This window comes from Pyrus communis, chromosome 11 (assembly GCF_963583255.1).
Source record: "Pyrus communis chromosome 11, drPyrComm1.1, whole genome shotgun sequence".
Lineage (NCBI taxonomy): Eukaryota > Viridiplantae > Streptophyta > Magnoliopsida > Rosales > Rosaceae > Pyrus > Pyrus communis.
Window position 1 is genome coordinate 1,617,650 of NC_084813.1, and position 20,448 is coordinate 1,638,097.

At 37.5% G+C, this 20,448-nt stretch overlaps 3 protein-coding genes across 3 annotated transcripts; 1 reads left to right on the plus strand and 2 right to left on the minus strand.

The window, feature by feature from the left end:
- Positions 1–1,433: 1,433 nt before the first annotated feature.
- LOC137707454 (T-complex protein 1 subunit theta-like) lies at positions 1,434–7,561 on the minus strand. Its single transcript, XM_068446328.1, has 13 exons — positions 7,285–7,561; positions 6,892–7,154; positions 6,660–6,806; positions 6,355–6,516; positions 5,131–5,208; positions 4,260–4,393; positions 4,010–4,082; positions 3,839–3,916; positions 3,609–3,731; positions 3,348–3,442; positions 2,548–2,757; positions 1,987–2,044; positions 1,434–1,754 (listed from the first exon to the last, which is right to left on the minus strand). The coding sequence occupies exons 1-13, from the start codon at positions 7,418–7,420 to the stop codon at positions 1,686–1,688; spliced, it is 1,626 nt and encodes a 541-aa protein (XP_068302429.1). The 5' UTR covers positions 7,421–7,561; the 3' UTR covers positions 1,434–1,685.
- Positions 7,562–11,773: 4,212 nt separating this feature from the next.
- LOC137708725 (uncharacterized) lies at positions 11,774–15,483 on the plus strand. Its single transcript, XM_068447868.1, has 7 exons — positions 11,774–12,069; positions 12,263–12,642; positions 13,125–13,206; positions 13,453–13,503; positions 13,895–13,933; positions 14,262–14,364; positions 15,118–15,483. The coding sequence occupies exons 1-7, from the start codon at positions 11,824–11,826 to the stop codon at positions 15,246–15,248; spliced, it is 1,032 nt and encodes a 343-aa protein (XP_068303969.1). The 5' UTR covers positions 11,774–11,823; the 3' UTR covers positions 15,249–15,483.
- A 722-nt stretch (positions 15,484–16,205) lies between these two features.
- LOC137708375 (ras-related protein Rab11D-like) lies at positions 16,206–19,522 on the minus strand. The gene is made up of 3 exons (XM_068447434.1): positions 19,464–19,522; positions 19,156–19,376; positions 16,206–16,883 (listed from the first exon to the last, which is right to left on the minus strand). Exons 2-3 carry the CDS (start codon positions 19,374–19,376, stop codon positions 16,448–16,450), a joined length of 657 nt encoding a protein of 218 aa, XP_068303535.1. The 5' UTR covers positions 19,464–19,522; the 3' UTR covers positions 16,206–16,447.
- Positions 19,523–20,448: the final 926 nt, after the last annotated feature.

Here is a 20,448-nt window from a genome sequence, read left to right on the forward strand (position 1 = left end):
AAAAGCCCAATAACTCTTTTATGGCGCGTTTACGTACCCGTAATCGGAATTAAAATGTAGAATTGAATTCCGATTACGGACTACTCTAGTGTTTACTAAATATGAAGGAATTGAAAAAGTGGCGGGACCCACAAAAATTTTGGATTTCAATTCCGCATGCTGTGGGGAATCCGGAATACAAATTTTCTACCACTTATATCCTCACTTTATTTTGAAAATTCTAGCACTACCCTTTGCATTAACACAGAAAATCCACTTGCCGTTGTCCAGCGATAATGTCCAGTGCTACTTCCTCCTCCAACACCGCAACCACCCATGCCCAGGAACGTAACCCAAACCCACTACTCCCACTTTCTACCATATCTCTATGTTACTCCAGGAAAATTTTGAAATCAAAATGAACTAGGTTAGAGAGAGAGAGAGAGAGAGAGAGAGAGAGAGAGAGAGAGAGAGAGAGAGAGGAATGAGGGACTTACAGTGGAGTTTATTTGCCATCAAATGCTCAAGACTTGAAATAAATACTTGAATTATAATGGAATGGATTGAGATAGCGAGAGGTGGCGGTGAGGAGTGGGTTCTCCGGGAAGAGAAAGATAAAATTGGTTTGGGGTTAAGTTATTTTTTATTTAAATAAATATATATTTACTGGTGCAGCATCAGTAGATATGCAAATCATGGTGGCTTACACTATCTTGGCTAGCATTAATACATATTTGATTTGGGATAAGGGCATTTTAGTAATCATACTGATTTATATTCCGATTCTGCTGAATTTGTAAACAGCTTTATGGAATTCTATTCCGATTTCAAAACATTTAAGTAAACAGTTTCAACATGAATCTGATTCTGACTTCTCCTCATTCCAACTCCTCAATTCAATTCCTCCTCTTTTCATTACAGTTATGTAAACACACTATTAGGTTCTCCCTTTAAAGGAGGAAACTTAGATGAACCGGATACACTCACAGTGACACCTCAATCCAATAATATAATACGATTCGCTAATCTCACTTCATATGACTTTGTGTTAATAGATCAAAACACCACCGTACCAGCAGGGTGAGCAGAAAATTTTGCTTAAGTAAATTTCGGATTAAGCTCAACTGCTCAAGCATAGGGGAGTGGGTGAATGGTAAATCTCGGGTTCTAATCCTCTTTTAACCAAGTTTTTCTTTTCGCCACCAAAACAGACGATAATGGGAAACAGAGATTCAAACACTCGACCTCGGGTGTAGTTTTTGGCCGGGAAAACTTTCTCAAAAGAATAATAAAAAGGACAATCGGAGAAACCGACACCAGAATTACAGCAACTTTGAGAAACAAAGAGGACCACATAAACATCTGAACACCTAAAGAGAAAATGGCAAGCAAATACAAAGACGAAAACAGCTCCGGGGAAGTATCACTGAACAAAAGCTGAAGGAAAGAACGAATTGAAGAAACATAATCTGCAATCATAGAAGGAAAATTTATATAATTCCAATCCATTAGTGTCTAGCAAGGGCACATACGAAAACAAAAACTTTCAACAAAACCTCAAGGACCAGCCAAGACCACAAAAACTCGAGTACCAGCTAGAACAAAAACTCGAGAAACCAAACACGCTTTTCAACTGTCCTCATATCCTAAAATACAAGCGAGATGGTTAGTTGTAGCACAAAACAAGTTCTGTGACACAAAACAAGTTAATCCTCATCCATCCCTGCAGGCTGATCTCTCCTACTTGGGCCACCTGCTGGTTTCGCCATTATAATCTGCAACACGGTCAAGACATTGTCAAAAAAAATATCAGCTGCCGTCTTTTTTTATCTTACTACTATTTATTTATATTTATTAAGGTAATCATACTGAGCGAAATATTTGAAAGCAGCCGTCAATTTATATGCAGTAGTTGTGATAAGGTGGGCATCATTACGAGAAGATATATTGGTAACAATGCACTTAGGGACCAAAAAAAGCATTGACCAATAGTTACTAGTTACTTACTTGATCTACTCTTAGGACAGTGCAGGCAGCATCCACAGCATACTTGAGAGCAAAGAACCTGTAACAAACATCGCAAGAAAGGTCAGGCCAAAAAGGAAAGAATAAAATCCCAAGACGAAATATGGACGCCTAATATCACATATAAAGAAAAATAACATTGGGCAAGGGTTTACCGAAAAATCTAGTGGTTCAATAAATAATTTTGATTTCAATGAATCACATAAAAGATCTACAATTACAAATATTCCCTTGTGTATGAATTGGAGATATGAACCATACTTGGCTTATATGTAAGGAGTAATTGGCCAACAAATGAACCTAACAGATGAACAACTACAGACGCAGAAGGAACTCATTGGCTATTCAATTTCAAAACCACCAAAAAGGGCATGGAAATTCAAAGAGTCCTCTACAAACAAATTATAGACCCAAAATTTAATGCACAAAACTTAATCTTCATGAACAATATCGCATCAAGCATCACGGTTGTAAGTTGTAACAATACACAATGAAATCCGTTCACAAAAAAACTTGACTTGAAAGATGACAAAGAAAGCTTACTTAGTTATGTGGAGGTCCCAAACATTAATAGTCGACACATCTTTGCAACGGCCTTCCTCTAAGTCAATGCCCGCTTTCGTATTTCCTGATGCATGTTCAGCATAGAGAGAAGATATGATCTCCATTGCATTCTTTCCAGCATTCTCAGCCAGAGTTTTAGGCACCATCTCAAAACTTTCGGCAAATTTTGCTATAGCATACTGATCCAATCTGCAAAACCAGTGTTTCTTTAGTGTGTTACTTATTTCTCTCATGCCCAGATTCTATTTTATGCTGTCAGGGACAACGTTACAAGCAAATTACAAATCCAATATTGCAGATCAACCTAAAAAATCTAAACGAATCATATCAAAATTCATGATTTCTAAACCATACCATTTTTGGACCAGAACACCCATGACATATCTGTTCTTTTTCTTTTGTTTTGCTTTTGCTGCTAGTCATATTTCCTTTACATGTTAATTTGGTTGGATCATTTAAAACTGCAACTGGTGTTCCTATCTAGTTAGGTTGTAATACCCCTGACGCTTCATTAAGGTATCACTGAAGTTCTACAATGTTTATTCCGATACCACTGAATACATCTTATGTACTTAGAATGTACCTCATGACACATTTTCAACAGAATATCTTATATGGTATGACTTTCCTTCTAAACAGAATCTTAATAGCTAATTCCATCTCATTTGAGGATTAAATCATTACTTATTGTTGGTTATTTTTGTCTGACTAGCAGAAATCTCCATGTGTATTATGTAATTAAGTTGAACTAAAATAATTCAAAAACAGAGACAATTTACCCCGTTTCTTTAAAAGAGAATTCCTTCACTCTTCTAGCTAACTCAATTTCAGTAGCAGCAGCTCCAGGAACAATGCGGCTATCCTTGCACATAGCCTGACAATGAAATGCATTAGGAAAGCAAGAAATTACTTTCAATGGTTTGGACACCTTAATACAACTACTTCAAGAGTTCCAGAGAACAATATGCCTCCAGTGATTGCAGAGGTAAAACAAGCCAGCCAAACAACACAGAAAACTCTTAATGCTCCACATTAATTACCTTGTATGTGTTCACTCCATCATCAACTGCTCTTTCAAGGTCATCTAATATACTATCAGTACTTGCCCGTAGAACCACAGTAGCTACTGAGTTCCCACCTTCTTCATTCTTCACAACAGTGACCTACATAAAAGATCGTTAGATGTATCAGCAAGATGAAAAGGAAAATAGCCGAGAACAAGATAATTTCAATACAGTACTAGGTCTGAGGAAACATCTTTTCAGCATACCCTAACACCGGCAATTTCCTCAACCGCGACAGAGTCAGCATATCCCAGATCATCTGGGTTAGGTTGGCTAAGCTTCAACTGTTGCAAAAATACAAGGGGTATTTTTGTAAGACTCTCATAATTAAGAAACATTCAATAAGGTTCTCACAAATCAGATTCTTGTGAGATTACCATGGCAACAGCACCAGTTGTACGGCAAAATCGTCTCAATTCAAATTTTGAATTGATTTTCAGCACCATGAGCCTGGAATCAAGAAATAACAAGTTAAAACAGAAAAAGAGCTCAAAGATCTCTTAAGAGATTTGAATACCTTAAGATGGGTATTGAAGGGTTTATCTGATTCTACGGACACAAGTGTCAGTTTATGCTACAACGGTTGGAAAGGATAAAAAAAAAATATGACAAGATGTTAATACTTACTTGTACCGCTCACAGAAATGTAGTGCCATCTCTCCAACTGCTGCTCCACTCACAATTACCTTGGCACCTGAATCTGCAACTGCTTTAATGAGCTCCTCAATTTTAGCTTCTTCAGTTTTTGCATAATTTTCAAGCTACATAATGACCAAGAAAATCATAGTTAATGAGATATCAACCACCTTAACATAACTTTCAAACAATGGAGGACAAAAGGCACACAACTTTAAAATACCAACTACAGAAAACATCAGATATATTGTTAATACCCAGGAGAAAATAGATCAAAACATTTTAAGATAAGAAATACCAAAAAACAATTAGCTGCAATAAACTGACACCAGCTCAAGTACTATGGACCTAAAGGCAAGCATATTAAAACACCAAGAGGTCCAATACATTCTGTTAAGATGTACAAAGGGATAGAAACTATATTTTGTGAAACTTTTCCAAAATGAAAGTAAAACAGACTTAGATATAGTAGTAAAGTGACATCGCATAAACTGGTAAAACACATTAGAAGAAATCATCACTTCTTCATGTACAGCCCTCTAACCAAAAGACAAACTAGGGGAGATTAAAAAGAAATAACAAGGACCACTTCAAGAAAAGTACAGAGTGCTCCAATCATGTACAAGTACAATAGAAATAAATTAAACCTTATGAACCATATGCATATGAAGAAGAACTTAACTAGTTGCACATATAAACTAAGTATTCAAGAAACTGCCACCAAATATAACCTTTATGGGATCAATTGCACATATAAACTAAGTTTTTTGGTTGCAACATAAAAAGAAAATTCAAACTTTTGCTACATAGAATTACAAACAATCTCCCATTCCTCCAGAACAACAAACACACACAAACATACCTGGTCAGCAGTATGAATTAGAACAGTTCCTTTGGTCTCAGTTGCAGAGGTATCAACTCCACCCGCAAACACAGCAACCTGAAATGGTTTAACAGAATATACAAGCTCAGAAACTTGAACCTTTCAAGCATATATTTAGACCGCATAAAGGTAAAGGGTTTTTATAATAATACATAGCGATCACAATACAGAAAACAGGCATGATCAAGCATAAAGTATTATAAACTACAATAGAAGAAGATTCAAAAGTTAAACGGCACCAAAGCACTATAAAGTTAATAATATTATACAAATCGCCAATACAAACACACACTCATGTTACTAGCTTACGAAAACAAGCACACTGTTAGCAGATATACGTGAAGACTGAATATAGAAAACTAAATTCCAAATAGTCAACGTGTGGTGCATTTTCTGAACTTCAATACATCAAGAAGAACATGTTATGACAAGAAGGCTGCTGCAAGTCTTGAGCATAGCATATTATTGAATGCAATATGCCAAAAATTAGTGTTATCAAGGTAATAACATGAAATCAGAAGCCCTAATCACCACAATTAAGAAAATAAAAAGAACACCATTTTCTCTGGTACCCAACAAACCAGGCCAACATTTTTCCTGATTCCAAAAGTTTGAAGTACGAAAAATACGGAAGAAGGCAGCGTGTAAGTTCACACCAGACAACACCTACTTATTCTAACTGGTATTTGCGTTGAATCATCAATTTTACATCATGATCATTCAACAAACCTACAATTTCCATAGATTTTTCAAAAGAATCTTCAACCATACTGACTATCACAAGCAAACAGCAATTCCATTTGGCAACTGACTTTGGCCAACATAAACTACCTTCAAGGGCATTTATGGTAATGAAAAGGTATGAAAATCATGCTCATATTCTTATAATCATTGAGTTGCTTCTTCCCTATACCCAATATTCCATGCAGAAAGTTTCGATGATGTTTCGTCCATCATTTACAAGCTGTTCCAAATTTGATATGAGATCCTCACTATAGTGTCCTCACAATACCATTAATTTGTGCCTTTATATCAAAATCCAGAGTTAACAGATAGTGAAAACTCCCAAAATGGTGCTAAAAAGACAAGAGTAAATCTGACAAAGTTTTTAATAGACTATGAGAAATGAAACTCATCATATAAGGGTATGTCATGTATATCTTATGCAAAAGTTCAAAAGCAGATGTGTAAAAGATTGCTAACCTTGGCCTTCTCCATTCGCTTTATACTCCCCACAGCATCAGTTTTCAACACCATACCTCGAACTACTGTACAATTATGCAAACCCCCTCCCGCAATCTTTGCAACACGTACATTATCCACATTGAAGTTTACTGGGTTCTTGGGGCATACTTGTATACATGCCTATATCGTCCAATAAAAATGTTTACCATTAGAACTTGCTAACAAACAGTGACACGCTATACTTCTTTCCTTGGCTTCAAAATAGCTGAGTAGCTGACATAGAAATTAACCAATAATACAAAGGGGAAACAAGTAATAATTACATCGGCAACAAGTGAGGACAAGATATCTTCTTGGCCGAATTGCTTGCTGGCAACAGCAGCTCTCATTCTAGAAACCACTTGTTCTTTGTTGCGCACATCCATAATCTCGGAACCTTCCTCAACCAGTTCATCTAAGACTTCAAGCGTCTGAAATATTCAAAAAAAATGGAACAAAACTCAGAACATTAGAATTCTAATAACAGATAAAAAGCAGAAAGGGGGATTGAAAAACCTTTTTTATGGCTTTGTTGTATCCACTAATGATCTCACTCGGGTGCAGACCCATCCTGATAAGCTCCTCTGCGTTTTGAAGGAGCTCCCCAGCAAAAGAAATGGTGAGATTAGCGCCATCGCCGATTTCTTCCTGCTGAGCCCTGCCTGCCAAAACCAAAATCTTGGCAGCAGGATGCTGAACCTCCAGTTCATTGACAATGGTGGCGGCATCATTTGTCACAAATAGCTTGTCCAAGTGATTGATTACCATCTTATTCATACCTGATTAGTGACAAAGTAGACAAATAATTCAAAAATTAAAATTAAAAAGTATGCTTGCAAGTATCGGATCCACTAAAGAGATCCACCAAGGAACTGTAATTTGTAGTCAGTAGAGTAAGAAAAGGAATACCATTGGGACCGAGAGAAGTTCTGGTGATGGTGGAGAGTTGCTTGCAGGCATCGATGTTCTTCACCACCGCCTCGTCCAAACCGGAGAGGTGCTTGTGGCCCTCCTTCAGCATCGATTGTATTCCGTAGGGCTGCATTTTGAACTCTTTTCTTCTTATTCTTCTACTACTCTTTCTTTCTCACAGATTCTGTAAAACCCTAACCCTAGAAATGGCTGCCTTACAAAACCCTACTCCCTGCAACTGAAGACCTTTTCTTTGAACTCAGACCGCGAGGAGCTCTTTTTCTTGTCAAAGGATGCGGCTCCTCTGCAGTTATGCCTTCTGCACTTGTTTTCCTAGTACGAAATCTGCATCCTCCAACTAATCCAATGGATTGATCGGTTGCCAGGTCATTTGAAACAACTCTTGTTAATTGGAGAAATAATCTCTCATGGTGAATCGGTGACAGGGTATTCATAAGATAACCCTCACGGTAAAAAATTAAAATTAAATACTCTTATGATAAAGTCTGTTAGGATTTATGTTCAAAATTGAAAGTTTCGTCACCAAGTCAACTTTTGGATAGCCTGCATGTGGAGACTTTTAATGAAGAGTTAACGAAACTTTCAATTTTGGACTTGAATCTAACAAATTTTATCACGAAGATTTAATTCCTAAATGTTTTTACCACGCAGCTCTATTATGAATACTCTATCACCACAAGATCAAAATTTCTTACATGAAGAAATATCGTCACAGGTTCGTTGATTGTAAGCTGCACGCTTGTCGAATCCCTCGTCGAGATGCAACTCTGAAGGTTGTTAGGGTGGCTTTGTTTCAGTGGGGGTGTGGTGGTGTACCTGCAAAAAAAGTACTCCGACACTTACGTCAGTCAGAGTGAATTAGTATTATCTAGTCAATGGTTTCAGATTGTGTACCTTGTTCTCTATCTCAACTCCCTTTTTATAGAGCTATGATGCTTGAGGAGCAAGTATCACTCCCTCGATTCTCATTCCTTCTCCAAAAATGGAGGTAGTTGCTCACCTCCCTCTACCCCTCTTATGGGCTTTGCATTCGCGAATTTGACCCAAATTTTCCATGTTCTGCATCTCATACATATACGAAGGACAACTAATATATCACGCATGTGGGTTAAGGGCACATTCCTTGTTAGTGTCACATCTCGGCCCAGGCTCAACTCCACCATAGCACTATATTGTCTGTTTTGGGTCCCGACCACACCCTCACAGTTTTGTTTCTGGGAACTCACATGAGAACTTCCCAATGGGTCACCCATCCTGTGATAGCTTTCACGTGAACTCGCTTAACTTCGGAGTTCCTACAAAACCCGAAGCCAGTGAGCTCCACCAAGGTCCTCGTCGGCACACTTCCGCCCAGGGATTGGCTCTGATACCAAATTGTCACATCCCGGCCCGGACCCCACCACATCCCAGGCTCGACTCCACCGTAGCACGATATTGTCCGCTTTGGGCCCTGACCACGCCATCACGGTTTTGTTTATGAGAACTCACACAAGAACTTCCCAATAGGTCACCCATCCTGGGATTGCTCTTGCGTGAACTCGCTTAACTTCGAAGTTCCTACGGAACCCGAAGCCAGTGAGCTCCCAAAAGGCCTCATGCTAGGTAGAGATGGGAATATACATATAAGACTTACAGGATCCACTCCCTTAGGCGATGTGGGTTGTTACAGTTGGTGTTAAAAGAACAATGTTTGAGTTAAATTTTCAACTTTGGAAAGACTCCATAGTATCTGGAACAAACAACTGTAAGACTTTTATTGGGCTTACATCTATTTAGGAGTCCTAATTGATTAAGAATATAAGATAGGAAGAAATTCTTGATTATCCCTATAATGATTGGTGGTGAAGTAAACCTATAATGATTAGGAATATCTTTCCTATTAGGTCATGGATTTTGGAGGTGCTAAAGATATGTATTAGGGATTTCTTTATGGGCAAGAAACCTAATATACTCACCTATAAATATAAGGCTTAGGTCCTCACTCTTATATACAATATTCTAGCACAAAACCCTACCCCATATAAGAGTGCATAAGGCGTGTAGAGAGAGCGGAAGATCTTTGCTTGTTGCTATGTTCGTGGTTCATTCTTATGCTTGGATTCAATGACTTCTCAAGGTTAGTACTTTTAGTGTGCACATTATAGTTAACTTACAACAACGTCAATATATGGATGTGAAATGGAAAGTTTATTTTTTGTTGTAGAACTTAAAATGCATTTTTGGACTAAGTAAATGATATTGGATGGCTAAAATCCTTATACATCACAACAAATAAATGAGTTTGAACGAAGTGAATGTTGCGCTCTTTCCAATAGGGTATTATGAGCCTGAAACGAAGTTCGGGCGACAATTTCAAAATTTCCCAATGCGTCATTTTTCGAATTATGAGGTTAATTAGTTAAATGTTTAATTAGAAGATGAATTAAATTACTTTTAAACCCTTTAGATTATTTCAAAAAGTTGTATCTGTTTGAACTTGAATCAAACAGTTACACCTATTTTGAAAAGGCATTAGAATCCTATATATCTCAAACGGTCATTTGCATTTTGTTATGTCAATTTTGGAACCTTTATTCATATAAACTTTATGAGAGAGAAACACAAGGAAGTTCGCTAGAATCAAAGTTTCAGTGCTAAAACTTTCATAGATAGTTAAATCCTGGTGGAGCAGACGCTTGCAAAACTACAAGCGCTGAATAGGAGTGAAATTATGTTCAAAGACATTGAAAATCTACAGGCCTCTATTTGCAAAATTTGTAAGCTCATTGCTTTATTATAATTTTGCTTTTTTTGTAATTATATACATATCATATTTGGTTGTTAATATTATTGTGTTAGAATATATAAATTTCAATAAATTAGTCTTATTGATTGTTGTTCTGCCAACATTCTCTTAACATTTCACATGTAGTGTGAGACTCATGACTCTTTTGGGCAACTAAGAGTACCCTTGGGAAGGCAAAGATCTTGACGAATCTTCGTCCTTAGGCTTGTCTCATATCTCCATGTGTAACTCATGATGGGTCCACATGTAAAAATCATATTTTATTTCCACGCCCAAATTTCATAGTTTTGGGTCTGCTATCTCGATCATGATTTTTCTACCCCAAAAGAAAAGGTCCTTCATTTTAGGGCGGTTGTCGGTGATGAGGTATTCGAACCCCAACAATGTGGCTCGTACCCATGTACTCTAATCTTCTGAGCTACAAACTCCACCTTGTCTCAATTGGATATATTTATAGGAGTACCCTAATAGGACCCTTATTCTTATTTGCCAATTTATTTTATTCTAGAAACAAACCGGCCATTAATGTGGGTTTTCAGTTTCCAGGGCAGGATCTTGGGTTTTATATTGGAATCTCAACTTTCTTTATGGTAGCAAGTAGTCCCATGTGTAAAGCCCTACGGCCACACATGCTCCATATACCCGAGTTGTATTGTTCACGTGTTAAGCTTGAAAATTTGCCACACGTATAAGGGCGTGTTGAGAATGAATCCCACATCTATATGCTTATAAGTAGTTAGGCTACTCCTCATATGATTTTATGGTAGAACATTAACTTCTTCATAGTATAGCTCAAATAGAAAGCTGTACAACAAGTAGTTGGCAAAACAAAATTGATATTGACACAATTTGCAGAATTAAAAGCCTTTGCAAAATTCGTTTTTGTTCTTCAAAGTGAAACATATTGTGGTTGTTTTGGTTGCATCACAATGAAATAATCGTTGCATCAAGTACTAACCAAATTGAGCAAGGACTGTCACTTCGCAATATTGTACCACACGTAATGGAGCCGTAAATAGTTGAGTGAAACAAAGTAACCAATTCGGAGGATTTATTTTCTCTCCTTCTGTGAGAGTTCTTTCCCCCCTTTTGGTGAGGGTTTCGGTTGCCTCTTCTCAATTTCTCTAGTGGCACCGGCCCTAGCTCCGGCTGGGGTCTATTGCTGTGTTCTCGACGGTGGATGATGTTTCAGTTGGCTGCTTTGGATTTCTGTTGGTGAAGATTTCAGTGGAAGCTTCTCGCCTGTTGTGTGCTTTTTTGGGCTTCACAGTTGTTGGGTCCTCTTTCTGTTTTTCTGTTGGTTTGGACCATTTTTTGATTGTGTATAGGTGTAAATTGGACCTTTGATTTGCTTGTAAATTTAAGCTTGCTGTTTAATAAAAGTTTTCCCTCGACCAAAAAAAAAAACAAAGTAACCGGTTCGATGAAGAGTTGCAGCAGCAATTATTCACGAGGTGACACGTTTTCCCTGTGTGCTTGCCGTACTTCGCCACTTCCCATGATGGAACCACCTCGGGTCCGTCCACATTCTCAGGAAAACGTTTGGCTCTGAAACTGCCATCTCAGCATCCCTCCCTTCCACGCCAAAAATTCTTCCACCTCAGAAATTTTCAAATATTCCAAATTTATCTCCCAAAAATTAAAATATCCAACTTTTTTACTTCCTCTGTTTCATATTATTCAATTGAGCCCAAAGCAATAACCTGGAGTTGCAATTTGCATGCTCGTCAATGGCTCAATTACTGACCCCCTCTCCTGTTTTCACTGAATCTCTCAAGTTCCAGAACCCATTACCGAATGGGTGCTCTAGAAGCCCAGGGCGCATGTTAGCCAAGCCCGGCAGTAGCCTGACTTTGATGGGTGGTCATGGCGGTGGCCGGAGGAGGCGTAGAGGCTTTAGCAGGCTCAGAGTGGCAACCGACGACTCACCTTCAACGAACGCCGTCGCTGATGACTACTATTCCGTCTTGGGATTGGTATGCTTAATAATGTTGTACCCCTTTTGTTAAATTCCATCTGGGTTGTTTAAATTTGCAAAAAAATTATGCTTCTGCGCAAATTAATTAGTTTAATTTTTGTGGGAATATCCAAAAGTTCATATTTTTATGAATTTTGAGGAGTTCGGTTTTGCGTGAAATGCTTAGATTTTGTATGTTATGTTAATAACAGCTTCCAGATGCAACGCCGGCACAAATAAAAAAGGCGTATTATAATTGTATGAAAGCTTGCCATCCGGACTTGAGTGGTGATAATCCAGACACCAACAATTTCTGCATGTTCATCAATGAGGTCTATGAGGTGCTCAGTGACCCCGTGCAACGCATGGTTTACGACGAAATTCACGGCTATGCTTTGACAGCAATCAATCCTTTCCTGAACGAGTCTGCACCAAAGGATCATGCATTTGTTGATGAGTTTAGCTGCATAGGCTGTAAAAACTGTGCCAGTGTTGCCCCAGACGTCTTTGGAATCGAGGAAGACTTTGGAAGAGCCCGAGTATACAGTCAGTGCGGGAGCGTAGATTTAGTTCAACAGGCAATTGATAGTTGGTAGGTACTTTGACATCGGTTTTTCGAATATGATGAACATTTTGTGACAAACTGACTAGTCCTACTTCCATTTTTGTCAATTGTATTGTGTGTTTAACTTCATCACTGTGAACTAAGACAGATATTAGGAATCAGGCATCTTTGTATTTTCATGGTTTGCGTGTAAATAGGTAGAAACGGGACAGACTTCACTGAAGAGCGTTACTTTACATCAAATAAGAATTTGACTTCAGACTTGTTAGAAGAGTCTTCCTTAAAGCTCGTGATAGTATTTCTGGTTTTTGACAAAAAATCTAATCATTTTTCTACAAATTTCAAATCTTTCTGCAGCATCAAATAGTTTTCGTGCATGCTTGTACTGCTTTCACAAATTCGACGTTTGAAATTTTCATGTCACTGGATAGTTGTCAATTGGACTATCAGATGCCTGGAAATGACTAGCTGTCCTTGATTATTAGTTGACAAATTCTTCTTTGTTTCAGCCCTGTTGATTGCATCCATTGGACTTCTGCTGCGCAACTATCATTGCTCGAAGATGAAATGCGCAGAGTAGAAAGAGTAAACGTACGGAAAGCAATCATTATAATGTCAGAATTGTCCAAGTTTTATATTTATACTAATAATTATATGCACCTTCTTTATCACCATTTTGAAATCCTTCGATGCGAATAGTTTTCTTGGCTGCTTGGTCGTACTAATCAATTCTGAGTCTTTCTAGTTATCTAAACTTTGACCAAAAGAGCTGCGTTTTATACTTTTTTCTTATTCGTTTATAACTTCAGTAGCTAAAAGTGTACTGTGGATGGTCAGGTTGCACTGATGCTCGCAGGTATGGGCTCATCAGTGGATGTTTTCAGAATGGTATGTTACTCGTTCTTTGTATTATACATTGTCTTCTATATGATTTTTCACAACTTTCAGTTAATGACCTGAAGACATTTTCAAACTACTTGTTTCACTTATCTTTGCTTTTGTGCGTTGAACTACAATGTGTTGGCATATTATCTGAATTCTGCTATGTGTTGGCATATTATCTTAATTCTGCTAAAACGAAGTAGAACCAGGAAGTTTATTCCTCGTAGCTCTTGAAACACTTCAGATGTAATCAAGAAGCAAATCAAAAGAAGAATGTATAAATATTTGTTATATGTTCTTGAATTCATCTGCTTAGATGAATCTTTGGGATAAAATTATTTCTAGCTTATCTTCATTGTCGCCATAACTAGCTTAGCAATTTTTGTTAATGTGGCAGGCAAGTTCTCGGTGGCAAAAGAGGCAATCACAAGTCTTGGTAGGAACTCTCATTTTATATTTTGTACCTTCAACTAATCTAATGTTTTGTGATTTCTTTTGCTATAAAGTAAAATCGGTAATACTGGGTGTGTCGGTTGTATGAACTACCAAAGATGAATCCTTCAATATTCTGATCCAAAGAGCCGTCTTATGAAATTTCAGTTTCTTCTGATAAAGAAGAAAACAAAAAACCTTGAGTTGCCAATTTCTGTGCTGCTGTTCCCTCTTGGCAGAAAAAAATCTCGATCGCTGCTTACAGGTTTTTAAAGTACCAAGTGCATTTATAATTTTAGTTATGACATTTCACAAACCTGGGTTTATTGCAGGAACAAACTAAAATTAGGATGATGAAGAAGAAGAAGGATTCAGATAAAACAGAATCATACTGGGACAACATTTGGGGTAACACCAAAAACTACCAAAATTCAGGTAAGTGCAAACCTGTAGAAAGAATGATATTGATAGCTAATGTTTGAAATATCAATGCACAGAAGAAACATAATAGAAGTTACTCGAGGTGAGTACCATCCATGCTTTCTTCGTGTCTCACCGTTTTACCCTCAAGTATGTCCAATGAATGAAATGCAATATGTTTTAAAATTTAGTCTCTAAGAAGTTTTTACATTTTGATTTATATTCCTTCTCAACGTCTAGTGCTGTCTCTTCCTTTCCGAGGTCCAATGAGTTAGAACCAACTTATTTGGATCGCCGACTGATAACAAAAGCATTACTTTCATTTGCTGCTGTGCTCATATATCTGCATAGCTACGCAGAATCTTGCTCCCTTGTCCAGATAGATGTTTTTTCAAATGGGCAATGATTAAGACTCAGAAAGGCTTTCCACATTTGTCGTCCTTCTTACCATTCCTACATGCTTTCTTCCACAAGCAAAAGTTCTAATCTCCCATAGGTGCCAATTAGATTTGCATATTCTGAATCTTATGCGCTAGTGGTTGTTGCCGAACCCCGCCTCAGTTCATATAGGCATTTCAGCATAAAATTATCCTCCTCCAAACTTCAATATCTCATCTAAATATTGATGTTACATGGTTGTAATGATTGGGGACACTATCGTTAAAGCTTCCATAAAAAATGTTTTCTAGTCAAACATGTTTAATGCTTCATATGTTATAGACGAATCAAAGTCCGAAGTTAAATTTGAAATGTGTTTTCATTTTCCAGAGGAGGAAGTGAAAGAAAGAGCAAAGAGAGCAGCAGCAGCAGCTCGAAGATGGAGAGAGTACTCAAGGAGGGGTGCTGATAAGCCTCCCAGCTATAAACTTCCGGAGGCCATCTCCAACAACGAAAAGTGACCAGATTAATCTGTAGAGGACCGACACCATTGAAATTATATCATCAAATGTAAGTATTAGCAAATTTATAGCTTAAGCTGGTGTAAATTTGTAACCATGTAAAACTTGAAGAGATCTGAAACTCTGCGTAATCAGTATAGTAGCTATCAGATTACCAGAAGATTGATCTGTAAGTTTAAAAATTGAAAAACAAAAAGATAAGATATACATATAGAAGCATTCTGCATACGCGCAAGGTTTTTATTGCATCGAAGCATCATGGTCGACGTTATTTCTTGTTTCTCCAAGACTCCATCGAGAATCTGAGCACGACATAGCATCATGGTTGACGTGTAGAGCCCCGTGGTCCGGGCACACTAAAAAATCTCTCTAGGAAATAGTAATCGCACGAATTATGATGTGGTATATGTTTTCTGAACTCGGCGAGTTACAGGAGGGTTCGGTGACAAAACCGGAGATGCAAGTTTAAAAGTTGTAGTAGTACAGGATACGACTAAAAACATTCATCAGTCTTCTTTTTATACAAGCGGCATTGGGTAAGGAGGAAATTGCATACAACAACTAAGGTAGGGCTGGTTTTGTATTGTTGTGCTTTGAAAAAAAACTGCTTCTGCTGTGCTGTGAGAATAAGCAGCTGTAAAATAAAGCAGCAGAGTGTTTGGTAAACTTTTTTGTAAAAGTGCTTTTGAAAAAAAAAAAAAAGCAATATTATAGTGTTTGATAAACTTTTATGTAAAACAGATGTGAAAAAAAAAAACTAGTTTTTCAAAGCTGTGTTTTGCAGGTTTGTGTTTTTGGCTTTTTTTCACCAAAAACTGTGAAAAAAAACTGAAGTTGAATGTTTATCAAACATAAAAAAGCTCTCAGCTTTTTTTGATGGCCATATTTTTCTGAATCACCTCAGTACCAAACTAGGGCTAGTAGAGTCGATGTTCATGATTTTTGCAAGTACACAAATGAAGCTAAAATACTATAACAAGCTACGAAATATGATCCGGCGGCCACAAGTTCGGGTATACAAGGAAACGAACCCACCCAACGATCAATATACAGACCCTGGCCTGGCCTATTAGACAATTTAGCCAGCAATGTATCTGAAAAACTAGTTTTTTTTATTCTAAAGACAGATTCCGTTGATCATATACAGGGTGCAGGATAAAAGAAAAGCCCGAAAAAGAAAAGCACGAAAATTACCAGTTCTAGTTTGAGCAGCATCCAATTCTCTTGAAAACAGAACCATCATCTTTGACATTTATGGTCTGTCCTTTAGACGGAACAGCAGAAGCGCTTCCACTGTTGCCTGCCTCGACTGCCCTCTTGCTTACCACCCGGTATATTTGAGTCAAGACTTGGGTAAATGCACTTTCTACGTTGGTTGCTTCCAACGCAGAAGTTTCCATGAAGTAAAGGGACTCTTTTTCGGCAAAAGATTTACCATCCTCTTTTGAGACAGCCACCAGATGGCGAAGATCTGATTTGTTGCCGATGAGCATCACTACAATGTTGGGGTCAGTATGGTCCCTCAGTTCCTTCAACCACCTTGCTACATTCTCAAATGTGGCATGCCGAGTGACATCATACACTAGCAAAGCACCAACAGCCCCTCGGTAGTATGCGCTTGTAATGGCACGGTACCTATAACAGTTAAGGAATATAGTGGAAACTATGTAATTTAGAACTAAACAGCAATTTTACAACTTCAGACAACAACTTGCAATTGTAGCTAGAGGGCCATTTCACCCCGCGATGGATGTTATTTCCACTTGAACATGATGCCCAATGTGAGGGAGATTCAGACCAAGGAAACATATCTGCAATCAACACTTTTACCCAAATATAACTCCAACTATTTACAACTCTTTTTTTTAGATAGTATTAGAAAGCTCTATGGTCTAGCAACCGCTACAGTACCTTGTGGTAATCAGTGTAGCATTTACTAAACAACGGAATAATACAAAAGACTCCAATCCTGGGCAGTATCAACAACAGATTAGCCAGCTGATTTATCTTTCCCTCACTGGACCTTGTGAGCCAAATGCAGTTATATAGTGTTTTTTGCCAATTCATATCATGCTTTTCCTTGAGAAATAATATTCTCCAACTAGACTCAATAGAATTCAATCACTTGCATGCAGCTAACACGTCATAATGTTTATACACATGACATGAACATAATCGGTAACTTTTGCGTTTTCAACAAAACTATATGAAAGTCAAAAGCAGTTGCGAACGATACTTAGGTACAAAACTTCTTGCAACACGACAATTAACTCATAGGTCAGAAGTCTGGTCATAAACAAAAGCTAGAAACACAGTGAGTTCAAAACCAAATAGTTTTCGCAAAGCAAACATCAAAGTTACATTTCATAAGCCAAAGATCGTTTCCATGAAATTAGGCAAAAATAATTGGCCATCAACAGCACTGCACAGTTGCATTACAATTCAACAAAACTCAAAACTGAAAATTTTCAAATTCCTTCTTTTCCTCTGAGGATTGGTTTGTAGGCAATATTCTATCCAAATATAGTTCAGGCATGCCTCTTTTGTGGTGAGGCGATGGAAGATATTGACCATTTTTCAAATAGTATTCTTTCGTTAGAGGTGTCAGGATGTGTTGACATGGCCCGCCCAAACACCCTAAACACAAACCTTTTTCTTGATTGGGTTCTACACATAGAGAACAAGCAACAATAAAAAGGAAATAACAACATTAATTTGTCAGAAAAACTGTTGGTGTGTAAGCAGCTCTTGGAACACCTATATGCAATGATACTGAGGAACCAAAAGCCTAACCCTATTCAGGCCATTAGTAATGCTACTAATTGTCTCCCAACTTTGCCATAAGATACAACACCACACAATACAGGAAAAAACAAACACACCCCCTCCCACAAAGGGGATCAAATGGCAACCCCTGAAGGAGTACTTCATTAAACACAATTTGGATTCTCCAGTTTAGAGAAGCAATCAAGCCATGTCTGGAGACCTAGACTAGAGAACTGTCCCAATCGCAGAATGTCAAGCCTTGAAGGAGGGATTTCCATGAAAAGTGAAATAAGGTCGGACAAAGAAGCAAAACAGAAGGCCACTCTAAAGTCCAAAATAGTATTTTGAAAGCACCACGAGCAAAAAAATATGCTATGGCAGCTGGGAGTGGTCAAGAGAGGTATCCACTTCACATCATCTCCCAAATGGATCACATAGAACTTCAACATGTTATCAAAGACGCAAATGTTGTGGCAGATGCAGTTGCTGACTCAGGGCTTACAACAAGTTTTTAAGTACTGGAAATAAAACCAGATTCTACTTGTAGGTGGTGGCCACTATTCGATCGGGTTGTTCTTTCTCCTTTAATATCAAGATTATGATGGTGATGCATCAATATCAGCCTATGTTCTGTCTCCCCTCCTTTCCTCTTCCTCCTTGATCACCTTATCAAAATGCCCACTAAGACATACTATAGTGCTTTGCAGACAAGCACCACGTCAAATTACAGGCGCGTTTAGTATCAAGTTCTTCACTTCCATATATACAAGTATCAAAGTATCCTTTCCTCAAGAAAAAGAGGACTGCAAAATATGAGTATGCAAAACTTCGCAAAACTACAGGTAAAATTTCAAAATAAGTTAGGGAGACAAAAACTCCATAACCCCACGAAATTTCCAAAAACAGGGGAAAACCCCTTTGACAAAACCGAATTTTGGGTTTTTCACTGTTCACCTCAGATATCAATACTTGAAAGAATAACCCTACTAACTATTGAGCATACAATTCAATCAAAACTCAAACCAAGATATTATATATAAAATATTTCCAAGTAATCAGCAAAATAATCAAACCCAAATCAGAAAAACTAAAAATATAGAGAATACTGCGGGGAAAAAAGAAAGAGGAGAAAAAATATCACCTTTCTTGACCAGCAGTGTCCCAAATCTGAGCCTTGATGAGCTTGGAATCAACGGTCAAAGTCTTGGTGGCGAACTCGACGCCGATGGTAGACTTGGACTCCAAATTAAACTCGTTCCTGGTGAACCTGGAAAGCAGGTTCGACTTTCCCACCCCAGAATCCCCAATCAATACCAGCTTGAACAAGTAATCGTACTCATCGTCACCTTTGTACCCCGCCATCTATGATTTTATATCAATTATTCAAATATTCAAATATTCAAATCTCAACCAATCAATATATATATGTATATGTATGTATATACATACTTCTTCTTGCTGAGAGAGAGATGAAGCGCAAGGAGACTGCCTTTTCTTGGTTTGGTCTAACAATTGTGGAAGATAGGCATCATCGTAGGTGTGAACGGGGATGTGGTGGTCATTGAATTATTTTTTTTATATTTTTACTTTTAAGAAAGATAAAGATTTGGGTTTTTAAATTTTGAAGAATTTTCACTTTGCTTGCTGCCAATCTAAGTCTACATCTTTTTTCTTTAACCAAAGTTTTCAAATTTAAATTTTATAAATGGTGATTTCGAAAGCAAAATTAAATTCTAAGTTAAAACTAAATTAAAGTAAAAGGTTTTTGGAAGGTTTTCTGGTTGCCCGAAATCTAGCGAGATAATAAAAAGCCCAAAGATACGAAAGAGTCTAATAAAAACCCTAAACCCTAAAGGTGACGGAACACGTTTGGTATCGTGTTATAATATAATTAGTTAAATTTTATTTTCAAGTGTCTAATTAATTGTGCCACTAATTATTACCGTATAGTGATATTCCTATTCACTTGAAATTAAGAGGTTTTAGGTTTGAATCTCGTGGATGGCGAATTCGATCTAAATTAAGTTGCTCATTGTGTGACTTAGTCGAATTCCCCATCTCCTTAGTATAAAAATATCCATATACTAAAAAAAAATAAAATCTAGTTAATTATATTATTATATTTAGTATATTAAACTATTCTCTTAAAACTAATTTTTTTTTACCAAAAAGAGGTCTTCATCTCTTTCTCCCCAGCTTTCCACTTTCTGGAGGGAGTGACCATCCAAATTCCAAATGACTAGCGAGTGTGACCTTAAAATTTGACAAAATAGAAATGAAAATTATTACTGATGCCATAATAGAGAGAAATAATGATATATTCTGCTTTTATGATTTCCAATCAGATCGAGTATCTTTGGGTTCAACGCAAACATTCAAACACAATCAAATATTATTTTTAAATTTGAACGTAAATAATGATATGTTTCGTGCG